Source organism: Solanum stenotomum, chromosome 1, assembly GCF_019186545.1.
Source record: "Solanum stenotomum isolate F172 chromosome 1, ASM1918654v1, whole genome shotgun sequence".
Classification (NCBI taxonomy): Eukaryota; Viridiplantae; Streptophyta; class Magnoliopsida; order Solanales; family Solanaceae; genus Solanum; species Solanum stenotomum.
In genome coordinates, this window is record NC_064282.1 from 414,462 (window position 1) to 428,837 (window position 14,376).

General features: G+C 32.6%; 1 protein-coding gene across 1 annotated transcript; it reads left to right on the plus strand.

The window, feature by feature from the left end:
- The first annotated feature begins 1,313 nt into the window (after window positions 1-1,313).
- LOC125844709 (protein HIGH CHLOROPHYLL FLUORESCENCE PHENOTYPE 244, chloroplastic) lies at window positions 1,314-5,274 on the plus strand. The gene is made up of 8 exons (XM_049524040.1): window positions 1,314-1,471; window positions 1,796-2,034; window positions 2,169-2,267; window positions 2,440-2,634; window positions 3,228-3,320; window positions 3,396-3,491; window positions 3,950-4,090; window positions 4,944-5,274. The coding sequence occupies exons 1-8, from the start codon at window positions 1,351-1,353 to the stop codon at window positions 5,118-5,120; spliced, it is 1,161 nt and encodes a 386-aa protein (XP_049379997.1). The 5' UTR covers window positions 1,314-1,350; the 3' UTR covers window positions 5,121-5,274.
- The last annotated feature ends 9,102 nt before the right edge of the window (window positions 5,275-14,376 follow it).

The following is a 14,376-nucleotide window of genomic DNA, read 5'->3' on the forward strand; positions in this document are numbered from 1 at the left end:
CTAGTTGGGCTGGGAGTGGACTGTTTGGTTGGGTGCCCCTTGGGGTCACTCTTTCTAGCTGGGCTGGGAGTGCACTGCTGGTTGGGTGGAGTCTGATGGATTATCTTGGTTACTTTGGACTGGGAGCCCAGTTTTCTTCTTTCTCAATAAACTTAGCTATTCTGTGTACCTGTCGAGCTTATGGGGGTCCGTTCAGGTTTTATTTAAACTTGCACACGAGTGTACCTTCTAGGCTTTTGGGGGTCCAGTTATGTTTAGTTTAGCTGTACTTAGTTTATTTTTGGTATGCTCGTGTGCTTTCTTTTCATATCAGCTTTGACCTCTCTGTGTCTAGATTTTATCATTTCTTATTGTTTTTACCCCTTTTGCTCAGTCGGCCTTTGATGCCTACTGAGTACATATTGTTTTGGTACTCATGCTACACTCTGCATATATTTCGTGATGTAGGTCCCAGTACAAGTTTCCAGTGGTGATTAGTTCTAGCCTTCTTTTGCAGCTGTGATTCGGAGACGAGGGTGAGCACTTGGCGTTTTGGGTTTGTCATGTCTCCTTCTTTTGTTTTAGCTAGTCTTTTTGCTTTTGAAACACACTTTGTTGTGGTCCACTTTTGGGACTTGTACTCTTTATTAGACAACTCTGTACTAGTGACTTCCAGGTTCTGGGAGGGATTTCTGTATATATTTATTTTGGTTTGCTTCTGCCTTGTTGTCTTTGTTTAGATTATTGTTTTCGCTAGTTTCTGCCCTTACACTCATTACTTGATGTTCTAGGTTACGGGTTGGCTTACCTACTGGTGGGGTATAGTAGGTGTCATCATGACTCGAGAAACCGGGTCGTGACATATAATATATGGGCTGTCTAAATTTTTTTTAACAATTGTTAATAATAAAAAAAAATGAATAATGTGACATGGCATCCTAGTAGGAGAGGGATAATGTATTTATTGTGTCAAGTATATTTTGAGGAAAATATGTAAAGTTGGCTGATATTATAGTCCTAAAACATACATAAGTGATATTCTTAGGTAATTTTTCAAACATGAGTCACTATCTAGAGAAATTACTCCAATAAGATATATATGAACAATTTTTATCTAAATGGTAAAATTGAAGCATATATGTTAGACCTTTTTCCCTACAATAGTAAGAGTAAAAAGAAAAATGTGTTGCGGTGAAGAGTTGGTCGGAGTTCCTTTGAAGTTTAAAGCGGGGGGAAGCTGATGTGTAAAGCGGGTAACCAACCATAGCCTCTTCGCGATCAATGAATAAGATAGTCGACGTGGCCTCTTCTTCCCCAATCTATACTATACTTAAACTATACACTTGTCCCATCTTCCTTTCTCACTCTCTAATGGCCTCCACCCTCTACGCCCACCTTGCTACCCCTACTCTTCCCTCTCGCAAGCTATCTTCCTTATCATGCCCAACCATGTTCCATTCGGCACTTTCCTTTTCCATCGGCACTACTAAAGGTAACTACACTCTTTTGGCCTGTCAACTAAATTTTATTATTATCTTGCCCATTAATCATTAACTCTACTAAAGGTAATTGGAGTCTTATGGGGTATTAGAAAAACAGAATATTACCCATTATACTAGTAAAGGTAATTGGAGTCTTATGGGGTATTAGAAAAACATGATTCCAGCATTACCCACTAATTTTCTTGGGTAAATTTTGGTTTCCTTTCCCCTACCCACTATACCATTGAAACTGATTGGAGTTTTGTTGGGTATTACGAAAGAATGATTCCAACAATACCCATTAATTTTCTTTCTTTCAAATTTTGGTCACCTAGGCAAACATTGTTCCGTACTTAAGGTGCTGTGCAATGCTCAGAGTGCTCCGGCGGCAGTGAATTTAGCTCCGGGAACACCTGTGAGGCCGACTAGTATACTAGTTGTGGGGGCGACGGGCACCTTGGGAAGGCAGGTAGTGAGGAGAGCACTGGACGAGGGCTACGACGTCAGATGTCTTGTAAGGCCTAGGCCTGCTCCTGCCGATTTTCTTCGTGATTGGGGCGCCACTGTTGTCAATGTAAGTAGGAATAAGAAATTACCCTCTGACCCTATGTTTTATCTGCCCCTGGCCTTGGCTAATTGTAAGATTTGAGCTTGTTCTTTCTTTTATATATTTGTGAAAATTATCAAGTTGAATTCATCTCTGCACAGGCGGATTTAAGCAAACCTGAAACAATTCCAGCAACACTGGTTGGAGTCCATACAATTATTGATTGTGCTACTGGACGCCCTGAGGAACCTATAAAAACTGTAAGCATCCATACTGATAAAAAGATGTGAACAATTGCTTCACACTCTACTTAAGGAGTTTAGGTTCTTGTTGGAATGAAAATGATTTGATTATTTAACTGTCTTGATTCTTTTATTTACGTTATTGTTGTAGTGGCTTGTCAAGCTTATTTACTTTATCCATTCATTTTAGGTAGATTGGGAAGGAAAAGTTGCTCTTATACAATGTGCAAAAGCCATGGGCATTCAAAAATTTATATTTTTCTCGATTCACAACTGCGACAAGCATCCTGAAGTTCCTCTGATGGAGATCAAACACTGTACAGAGAAGTTTCTCCGCGATTCAGGCCTGAACCACGTTGTAATTCGGTTATGTGGCTTCATGCAGGTATCATCCTCAAATTATTTTATTTGGTGTGGAGAAAGTATGCCTTGTATATGTACATTTTAACCACAATGCTGAAACAAAAATCATATCTGAAAACTCTTGAAAGGTATTGCAATAAGTTAGATTCATAATATTTTGGTAAACCTATTGAAAGGTATTGCAATAAGTTAGATTCATAATATCAGGGTTATATATATTACGACCTTGTAAAGGGACACCTCAGAGTGTCAAAAGGCTATCAATATTCTAGTTGAAACACCGAGATGTTACTACTTGAAATTTGTAATGCAGAAACAGAGAGGCTTGTCACATTATGTTCTTATTATCAACAAAATTATGAGCTTTGATCGAGTTATGAACAATCTCTACATATCTTAGAAAGAGAACCCAGTGAATGTTAACATGGAGTGCCTTTTTGATCTTATTGATCAACTCTTAGCTGTTGGAAAAAATAAATAATACAAAGCTGCCCATACAAATAGTTTCTAAATCAATTGATAAGGTGTTATTCCCGTAGTTCCTTTTGCCATGTCTATTGTCCTTCAATCGTATTATTCATTGACTTAGTAGTTAAATGTTTTCATTTGCTCCAGGGCCTTATTGGTCAATATGCAGTGCCTATATTAGAAGAGAAATCTGTATGGGGAACCGATGCTCCCACTAGAATAGCCTACATGGACACCCAAGTAAACTTTCCACTTAGTTTCTTTTGAGTCTATTAAACGTAATTGGTAAATAATTCTATGCTAAATTGCTTCTAGGATATTGCTCGCTTGACATTCATAGCTTTACGCAATGAGAATATTAATGGGAAGCTTCTCACTTTTGCTGGGCCTCGGGCATGGACAACCCAAGAGGTAAGAAGGATCTCCATTTTAAGCATTAAGATTAAGTTTCTTTGGCAACTTACAATGTAGGCATTTGTGGTAAAAAAAATTCCTGGAAATGGGGTAAGCAACAACAGATGCTGTTAATATCGAACTCTTACCTCAAAACCAAGTTCATTTTGAAGCTTCTTTAGAAGTTAGGCCATCAAATTTCTGTTAAGGATACTCTTGATCTACTATACATATATGCTAGGCAATAGGAAAAAAGGTCAATCCAGTTTTTCGAAATCGCAATACCTTTCCCACTGTCAAATCATTTTAAGTTGATACCCAATGGAAGTAAGTTTCCCGCAAAAAGCTAGAGTAAGCTCTTTCTCATTTTGCATACTACTCTTTTGTTGCTTTTTCTGTCTTTGTTATTCTCTCCCTTCTCTCCTGTTTGGATGATATCTATTACCTTCTTGTCAAGTAAGTACTCATTGAATCAGGTGATAACACTGTGCGAGAGACTTGCTGGTCAAGATGCCAATGTGACTACAGTGCCTGTCTCAGTTTTGCGATTTACACGTCAGCTGACTCGGTTGTTTGAGTGGACGAATGATGTTGCAGATAGATTGGCATTTTCAGAGGTAGAATTTCTTCTACATTTACATCTTGTACTTTTTCTTCTTTGTTTAAGGAGTGTTTCTTCATTATTAATTGCAGTTTAATGCCACTGGAATATATTGTTCTGGTTGTTCGTTATATCTACTACATCATTTCCTTTCTTCTACGAGATCACTTTCTTTCTTCTCATTGTTTGCAATGCTCTTTCCAAAAAATCTACCTATTCTTAAGGGAAGGAAAAAGGTAACTCTTTTAACAACAGGAGTTGGGTGAGGGGGAAAAGATGATGCATTTGAATATGCTTTTCTCAGTGTCCTCAAAAAGTAGCTCTTCTAATCAATGAAGAGTTGGGAGACTCTGCGTGGATGAAATTTTAGAATGTGCCTATTGTTAGTGTCCTTTGAATACATATTGTATTCCTTTGCTGCATCATTCCTTAGAAATTAGCTGTTGCTTGCTAGTTTGTTTCCATGTTTGATAAATCTCCATCAGAAAATAAGTAAAAGAATCAACGTTGCCTGGTGTATCGTTCAGATTCCGGGTGACAGTTTACCTGATATTTAAGGGAGGATAGTCTCAGGATAAGATGTTTGAGAACTTTTGATCTTTTATAATTAACAAAGCCATTCACATTAAGGTATGGCGTTTGTTTTGATTGATTTTACTTGACTATATATTTCACACTCATATTTACTTGAAGCACAGCTGCACTCTCTCTTTTTATTAGTGGAGAGAGTGTCTTCATTTCATCTGCAACCTGTGTCTAAACAGAATAATAGGGGATAAACCCATGTATGTATAAATGGTGCATGTCCACCTGGAGTGTTAGATGGGAAAAGACAAAGCTAATGTTACTGTTCTGGTGGTAATTTCCAGGTTTTGACAAGCGATACCGTCTTCTCAGTTCCTATGGCAGAGACATACAACCTTCTCGGAGTGGATGCAAAAGACGTCAGTTCACTGGAGAAATATCTGCAAGATTATTTCACCAATATACTCAAGAAGTTGAAAGACCTTAAGGCTCAATCGAAGCAAACTGATATTTTCTTTTGAAAAGAATTACTACTTTTCTTTTATGTTGTTGTACAAGTAATATACATCCTTTTGGTACTCCCAATCTTCCTTTCTTTTTCTCCCCTACTTTGTAACTCATGTATTGTAAAGAAGAATATGACTAACTTTGATTCAAATGAAATTTTGAAGCTGATCTAGTGAGTAATGAAAACTGGATAACACTATGAAAGCAGCTCCTTTATCAATAGCATCAAATACAATCAAAGCAATCTACTGCAGTGGAATGGAGGGATTCTGCTCGTCAAGTATTCTTGGAAAAGCTCTCCTCGATAACATTAGAGTGTTCAACCATAACTTTATCAGTTCCTCCTCCTGAACCAGAAAAGCAAAACAACATATTGATATACATATAAGCATGCATGGATTTCCATCAACACAGAAAGTCAAAAGCAACGCCAACAAACCCAATGAATGTACCAGTCTATGTGTAGCTGCTGGATGTAAACAACGTCATAGATGAATGTAAAAGATTGAGGTTGGAACATGAGCTGATCCGAACCAACATATGCATATATACTTGTAACAGGAAGTTAATTAGTAATGATAAGACAAACATGCAAATAGAGAGAGGGAGTTGGGTTACCTTGTCCCGAAAAACAGAGGAACCCATCCGAAACATGATTGTTTATGTGGCCTACAAACTCAAAGTATTGCATTGTGATATGAGATTCACACACTTCATTTTTTTTAGCTTAAATTTCAACAAACACTACATTCTCTATCAAATTTTAACCACCTAATCAATGGTTTCTTCTTTACAAAATTAATTTGGGTCCAAATTTCTACTAATTTATAGCAGTAGTATATTAATCAAAAGAAGAATAAGCTTGTTCAATTTTGTTTTAAATAGTGTAGTGCACGTCCTTTTCATTTCAGCCAGTTAATATTCAACACAGTCATATCTCCTTTATTTTTGTTTTCTCCTAGTAATTAAATTCAAGTACGTGTATCATTAACGACAAGTATTACCACTATCTAATTAAATGGAATTTTCAACAAACACTACATGTAGTTCAATGGTTTCTTCTTTTCTTGACCATCAATATGTAAGAGATGGCGGCCACATGCTCCGGCGGTAATGGTAAACTGGAAGAAGCAACTTTAAAATTCCAAGTATACTTCTCGCTATCAAAATTAATGAATTTTCTACCGAAATAAATCCATTGTTTAAAACATTTTTCTGGAGTTTTACCAAAATAGACTAAAGGTACGTTTTGTAAATTACTCATTATATTAATAATAAATTTCAACCGACAAAACTAAGATTTAATGGAAGTATAAAACGTTATCATCATGAGTAATGATTTAATCTTACCATGAGTAACGATTTTCTGTCCTTAATTTGTCTGATATGCTCCTTAAAACTTTGCACGCAGTAATGAATCTCTGGTTAAAAGAAGGTTTCTGGTATAACCCTAAGTTTAATCAATCTCTTCATCCATCTCCTCTTTCTTTCATCCCAATTCTACAACACCATCGCATCTTTTCAGTTTTACCAGGAAAGTTCAAAACTCATTTCATAATATCATAAAAATATTTGAATCTCATGTTTTCAAATTCAATACCTAGTTGCAGCAAAACACATTTTCAAAATGTTAACACAACCTCAAATTTCAACAGCATCCAACCAAAAATATTATACTGAGGTCAAGGATCTTTTGTATGGGGATAGTACTGTTACAATAATTAGGGAATTCAAATGTTAGTTGATCAGTGTACTGGAAGTTAGTTAAACTGTTAGTGTAACTGAATCTGTTAGATAGAATAAGTCAGTTAAAATGTATTCTTCATAAATAGATTGTAATCATCAGTTACAGGGAATATATGAAATATACAGATTCACTTTCTCGCTTCTCTCTGTTTCTCTCTTCTTCTATTCATCTCCATTGATTGAATCCTCGAGCTCTCTCCTGGACAATCTTTCGATCCTCGAATCTTTAGGATTCCTGCAATCGAGCCACTATCCAGAACATTCAAAAAAAAAACCAAAAAATAATATTAAAAAAAAAACCAAAAAATGAAACATATTATTACATAGTAGATCAAAATTGCAAATCACAAAATTTTGATGATATATTCACAATCAACAATTGCAAAATTTAAAATATAATAGAATAGCAAAAAATATATTTTAAATCACGAAACATCAATCGGAGTTGGGCATTTCGAAAAGTCCCAACATATTGCTAATATACAGAAAAAAAAACCCATAGTTTTTAAACGTTGCACTAATAAATTAATAACTCAAGAGAAAGGGGATCACTCTTTTAAGGAAATTCCTATATCGCATCAATTTTTTTAGTTGTCTCTTGGATTCGTTGCCAGCATGTAAGTTGCAACTGGAATTTGAGAAATTGAAATAATCTTAGTTTTCAAACAGCAAGATCTCACTAAAAACATGTATCGTGAAATTGGAAATGAAGAATCGCCGGAATGGCATTTTCCCGGTCACAGCGCCCTAAAACTGTTTCCCGATCTACTTGTCTGCATATGTAAATCAAGAAAATGTTGTTGTTGTTATATTAATTGAGTTAATTAAAACGTATGTATTATGTGATAACTATTCATTACGGGATACTTCTTTTAACGCTATTTATATTGTTTGCTGATTCTTTAAAATAAAAAAAATAATTATAAAACATTACTCAGAATTATGTTTATTCTATTTTGATAAAATTTCAAAATATTGTACTACTTTTATTAAATACTTTAAATAATGGGTCAGGTCAAAATATCCAAAATTAATTGACATCACTATTCTTTGCCATGAAAAAGCTATCATCATGAGAATATGTGAAAGAATATATGCTACCTAATCTATTTTTAAGACAACAAATCTTTTTTTAAAAAGTAAAGTTGGAGTATTAACTAACCATTTAGGTGAAGCTATAAATTTATAATTTCAACTAAATTAAATATAAATTTAATTTCACATTTAATAATGAATATTTCATCCAATTTGTGATATTATTTTATAGCAACTCTCAAATGAGATAAATCAAAGATTATAATCTCACGACTATAATATAGTGCACATATGAAATGACTCTTGGGTTGGTTATACAGAACATTTATATTGTTTCTACTATTACATTGACCATTATTGAAAAGTAACAAATAAACGAGCAGGACAAAAGGCAATAATTTCTTTTTTAGATCTTTTCAACTGTACATCTCAATAATTAAACAAATTTTCGGAATAACCAACTCTCTCTAGGACCTAGGTTAGCCTAAAAAAGTGCCAATTACGGAGCTTTCACTGAAAGGACTCTTGTTATATTTTTGTGGTGGCTGTGACTTGTGAGATTAGTGGTCGAAGGCAAGGTCTAGTATATATTAATTAATCAAAATAAGAATACACTTGTCCAGATTTTTTCAATTTTGTTCCATATGTCTACATCTTAAATAGTGTAGTGCACGTCCTTTTCAGCCAGTTAATTCTCCTTCAATTCTATCTATCTAATTTGTTCTCTTTTTCTATTATTTGGCCCATATATAAGGAGTAATTAAATTCAAGTTTCTCGTATCTTAATCAGCAACAACAAGTAAATAAGGGAAAAAATAGTTGGATTGAAGAGTTAACTTTAATACAGACGAGTTAGCTAGCTCAATAGGCTGAAGAGTGGGTCTGGAGCTGAAAGGGAAGTAGGCTCAATTAGAGCAAATCATATATAATTAGTGACATATATATATATATATATGATAGATCGAATTGACAACGAAGAAGCCTATAGTGAAAGACATACGAATCATGTGTAGACCAACTAATCACCAAAGTAATTTAGTTCTGATATCGTATGAATAAATGTATCCAATTCAACAATAAGATAATATCGGTAGCTAGATACACATTAGAAGTACGTACTATTTAAACTCATTTGAAACTTGTTACACAATTTATTGAGGACCAAGTTAGTTAATAGTAAGAAGTGAAATTAAAGCAATTACTTTTGGGTAGGATGGAATATGGATGCTTCCTAAGGAATAGCATATATATAGTTCCAGTAATGTAACACATGAATAACAAGCTGGAAAGTTTCATGCAACAGTCCAAAATATACACAATTAGTGCAGCACATGCATGTCAATTACTGTTAGTTAACATGGAGAATCACTTAATTATCTTGTGGGGACCTACTAATTAATACTGCACATAAAATATATAGAGTCAAAGTTAAAATAATGTTTAAGAGTTTTTTTTTTATGATACGAGCTACCTATAATTAAATAACCATAGTAGTTGTAAAATAATTAAACGTACAGTATATATATAGTGCATGGCAGAGGCACAGAAATTAAAGCATATTCCTATGAAAAAGCATGATGATTAAAAGTTGCCCACCATTTAAGTGATCGGTTGGAGTTGATAGATACTCACAACACATACTCTATCTCACAAAAAGAGCACATCCTCAATTCCTCTTCTGAACAAAAGGGTCTCTTATTTTATTTTTTTACACTTCATACATGAAGAAATGACAATTGACAGCATGCATGCATGAATATTTCCAGCATCACTTTATAAATCCTCCTGCACTACTTTCTCCATTTTAATGTGTTAATTAGCCTAATTTTTTAAAGGCCAAACACATATGCAGACTCTTAAATTTGTCCCTAAATTTTATTTTGGCACTCCAACTCAATCTTGTTCCATCTTAACCCTTCAACTCCAATTTTTATGTTTCATTTTGGCACTTTTAAGTGATGTGGCAGAGCGTGTGCATCACACTTTCTCTAATAGAGTGAAAGACAAAAAAATAATAAAAGATTACCCTTCAACTCTATTTCTTTTATGTACCATTTAACACAAAATACTAATTTTATGATTTCTTTATTTCTATATATGTTATTCAACTGCAATTTTGCATTTTAAAAATCAGCGTTCATCCGTTAGTTATTGTAAAAAATAAAAATTGATGGATGATTATTGATTTTTTTTATAAAAAAAAGTAACAATTTCATTTTAAGAGTTTTCCTATATTTTTACGTAAAAAATAACCGACGAAACTGCGTCGATTTTCTTTCTTAAGAAAATCAATGACAACCCAACGAAGTCTATTGAGTTTCAATATTTTTTTGTAGTGTTATTAATTAGCAATGAACATGAGTTTGTTTTTTACTCGTATTTAGTTGAATGAAAAATTAGAAAGCTGATATTTGAGTTAGTCCAAATAGACTAGATATGGAAAAAAAATATGTGGTGTTATTTAATTTAATTAATTGTTTAAAAAAGAAAACCAATACACTTTCGTCGATTATTTTTTCACACAATAATGTACAGAAACTCTAAAAAAAATGATGTTCATCCATTATTTTTTCACACAATAATGGCATGTGAAATACACACATCCCACTTTGTTGATTCTTTGGAAAGAAGTGTCAAAATGAAACATAAAAATTGGAGTTGAAGGGTTAAAATGGAATAAGGTTGAGTTAAGAGTGCCAAAATGAAATTTAGGAACAAGTTTGAGAGTCTACATATGTGTTTGGCCTTTTTTAAAAATGATTGTTTTCTTTTTCAACAACTTTTTAATTTCGAGTTTCTACATGACATATTTGAAATCACAAAATTAAATGATATATTTGACATATCTTTAATTTAAGATACAAAATTTCAAAAGTTTTTCTTAATTTCTTAAAATTCATATCAAGTCAAAATAAGACAAACAATTTGAAACTAAAGGAGTAAAAAGAAAAGAAAAAGATCTTTTGTCCTTTTTACAATTTGAAGAGAAGTAAAGGACATTTTTAAATTTCTTATGTATCTCTTGTGTATAAAAATAAAAATCTTATATGAAAAAGTATATTATATATACTATCCTAAACAGAGGCGGACTCACATGCATGTTTATGTAAGGGTGCACGTACACTCGTTAACTTCGAAAAAAATTATGTATGTATATCTATCTTGAGAAACTAACAAAAGCTAAATATAATTAATAGTATCCCCATAGAAAACATGAAATTGTGCTTTGTACTACTGGTACAAGCTAACAGATCCACACACGTGACCAATTTTTTTTTTAACTTAATATTGATGCATCCGAAGTTTTTAAATTCTTGTTCACCTTGCTAGAGTACTACTGTATCACATGCATGGATATGAATGTACAAATTAGTAGTACTTAGGTTGAGGACCCCGGCAATCTCCTTTATTTCAACTTTCAAGTACTTATTATTATTATTGCAAATAATAATTAATTAAAAGAAGAAGTACTTGCGTCTAATACCTATTGCTTGTTTACTTCTATTCAACTGCTCGACCAATCAAAAGTTTTGGATTTCAAAATTAGATTTTTGGTGCAAAAATCTAGTTATTTATTATATTACTATTAAAAATAAGAAAGAAAAAAAAACTCATGGATGATAATTTCTACTGATTTTGCATCCTAAATATATAGGAACAATGAAGTCGTTTGCCTATTATTTTCTCATGCTCAAACTTACGTTTCAAAAAACAAAATATATATAGGTAATGACTGACCATATAATTAATTAGTCAATTAAAAAGGTCGAATACATATAAAAGACATTATTTGACCACAGTGGCGGAGCCACCCTATCTTTAGGGGGGTCATCCGACCCACCTTCGGCGAAAAATTATATTTTTTTACATAGTTAAAATATTTTTTTTTATGTATATATAGTAGATGTTGAACCCCCTTAGACTACTTCATGTGTCTATTTCTTCAGATTTTGAACCCCCTAATTAAAAATTCTGGCTCCGCCACTGTTTGACCACGTGCACTACCATGGTCGTCTCCTGAAATTTTATATTTCTAAATCAACTCGTAATTATTATATTGACAAATTACTTAATACTCCATAATTAACAGTTCATGCCACTGTTTTTTAAAAAATCATGTATAAAATATACTTACTTCTCGTACGTAGGATGAGTCAAAATTATGTTTTATATGTGTATGCATTATAAATCTTTTCACTTTTAGCAAATATAATATATCTCCGTAGGGCCAATTCCAAATTCTATGTCGTCAATAGCTTCAATTTTTTTGTGTTTTCTATTTAGCATTTGGAATCTATATTAGAATTGGACTAAATTTGTATTAACGTTGAAAAGTTTCATATTAAGGGCAGCAAGCACTTCATTATTGAAGCATGAAGGGAAAAAGTAAAATGAACGATTTCCTCTTAGGCCTTAGCAGCATGCTGGAAACGGAAAATTGAAGAGAGATAGAGCAAAAGCATCTTTTCCCTTTTTCCCTCTTTGAAAATATATTCATTCATTGAATTATAAACTTTTAGTACTCAAGATTATTATTTATTTTCGTCCAAAATCATATTATAGTAATTTTTCATGTGTTTGTTAACATAAACTCTTTTAATCGTCATTTGTTATAAGTTAAATGCCTCTAATGCAACATTTAAACAAAGTTGATAACTTGGTGAAGAAGATAAGTAACCTAATAAAGTTAGTGAAATCGTGATAAATTTGTGAACATGTCATTTGTCAATGCATATAGAGTTTAGGAAAACGGTAAAACTTACTCTTTAAATTAATGAAAAGGTCATAATTTATCTTTTAATTTGTTAGTTGGATTAGATCTACAACTATCATCTCACAAGTGTAGTAGTTTATCTTATTAATTAACTAATGACAATAGCTTTTTATCGAAAGAAAAGAGTCAAATTTATGTGCAAATAGTACAAAGTACAGACAATTGTCTTTGATCCGGACCAAATTGTGTTATGCTACAAATAGAAGTGTCAAATGGACTAAGCAAAGAAGGTAGAATCAATAAATTTAGACGAGTCATTACTTCAACTCAAATAAATTAAGCTAAAACGAGTTAACAAATCCGCCTAATTGTTATTCTAATAATTTATTGTTCATATATTGTATAAGTAACGTATCAAACAAATAAAACAATCCTCTTTAAAATATCCTTTTTCAACTGGTGCCTTGCTTTTTTTTTTTTTTCCCACCTATCCTCCTTGCTTGCTTATTTAAAGCTCCCTTATCTAGTAGCTTTTCCTCTTTTTTAGATTTTTTTTCTTCTTAGGGCTAAAACTATGGAAATTTCATTTTGTCAATAAATCGTATCCACCCTGATTTGATTAATAATGATAAACCTGATTTTCGAAATTAAAGATTTTGTAAGATGCCCTACGCAATTCGATCGGACAATATATCAACACAACTTCCATATGGACTGAAGTGAATAAATTAAATTAACAAAAAGGCTTGTTAATAACTCACCCAAAACTTAGAGTACTACTTTTTAACAATAGTAGAGTTTTGAGAGGTGGGACATGAGAAAGTATGAAGAGTGAAAAGGGGGTCAATTTTTGCATAAAATGGCAAAAAGAAAAATGGTATAACAGTGATTGTGGAGATGTTTTTTGAATGACTCAATGAGTGATGAGTGATAAGTCCTGAAATAAAGAAACTTTATAGCATTTCACTGTCACATTTAATCCAATCATTACTATACCTCATTCATGCATATTCAATTTTAAAATAAAGAGTTGCAGATTTAGTCCAAAATGTTCCCCAAGTTTTTCATTTGGTCCTCAAACTTGGTAAAATCATCCTTGAACATCAAACTTTGTTCCCCATGAAAATACTATTTTTTCAATGTTTGATTGATTAATTAGTGGAAAATACTTTATACTATAATAATTATTTATTATAGATCGATAATAGTCGACCATTGGCTCTTGCAAATTAAACTAGAATGTATATACCAATAAAGACAATGGTCAATCACTCTCTGTCATTTTCATACACAAATAAAGATATATATATATATTTTTATAAAAAGGTAAAGACATTTAAAATTTTATATTTAATTGATGACAATTGTACGATAAAAAAGATATCTAATATTTGACAATTTATTTTTCTATTTTAAGGCTATCTTATTCATGAAGGTTTAAAAATATGACTATATTGGACCTAGGGGTCATTTGATACACGGAATTAGATTGACTTGGACTTATCTTTGTGTTTGGTGTATTTTTTAAGTAAACAAGAATGTTAGCCATAATTTACAAACAAACTTTTAGGAGTAATATATATTTTCTTTTATTTATAAAAAACTTTTTCTAAAGATACCTAAGGAATGCATTTTCTTCCAAGAAAAAAAAGTGGCAACCACATAGGACTCGTGGTAGAGTTTTGACCAAAATAAAGACTTGTCAAACTAAAATTACAAGTAAGACTAGTCCAATCGGAATGCAACTACTCCTACAACCTCCCATTTCCACATAT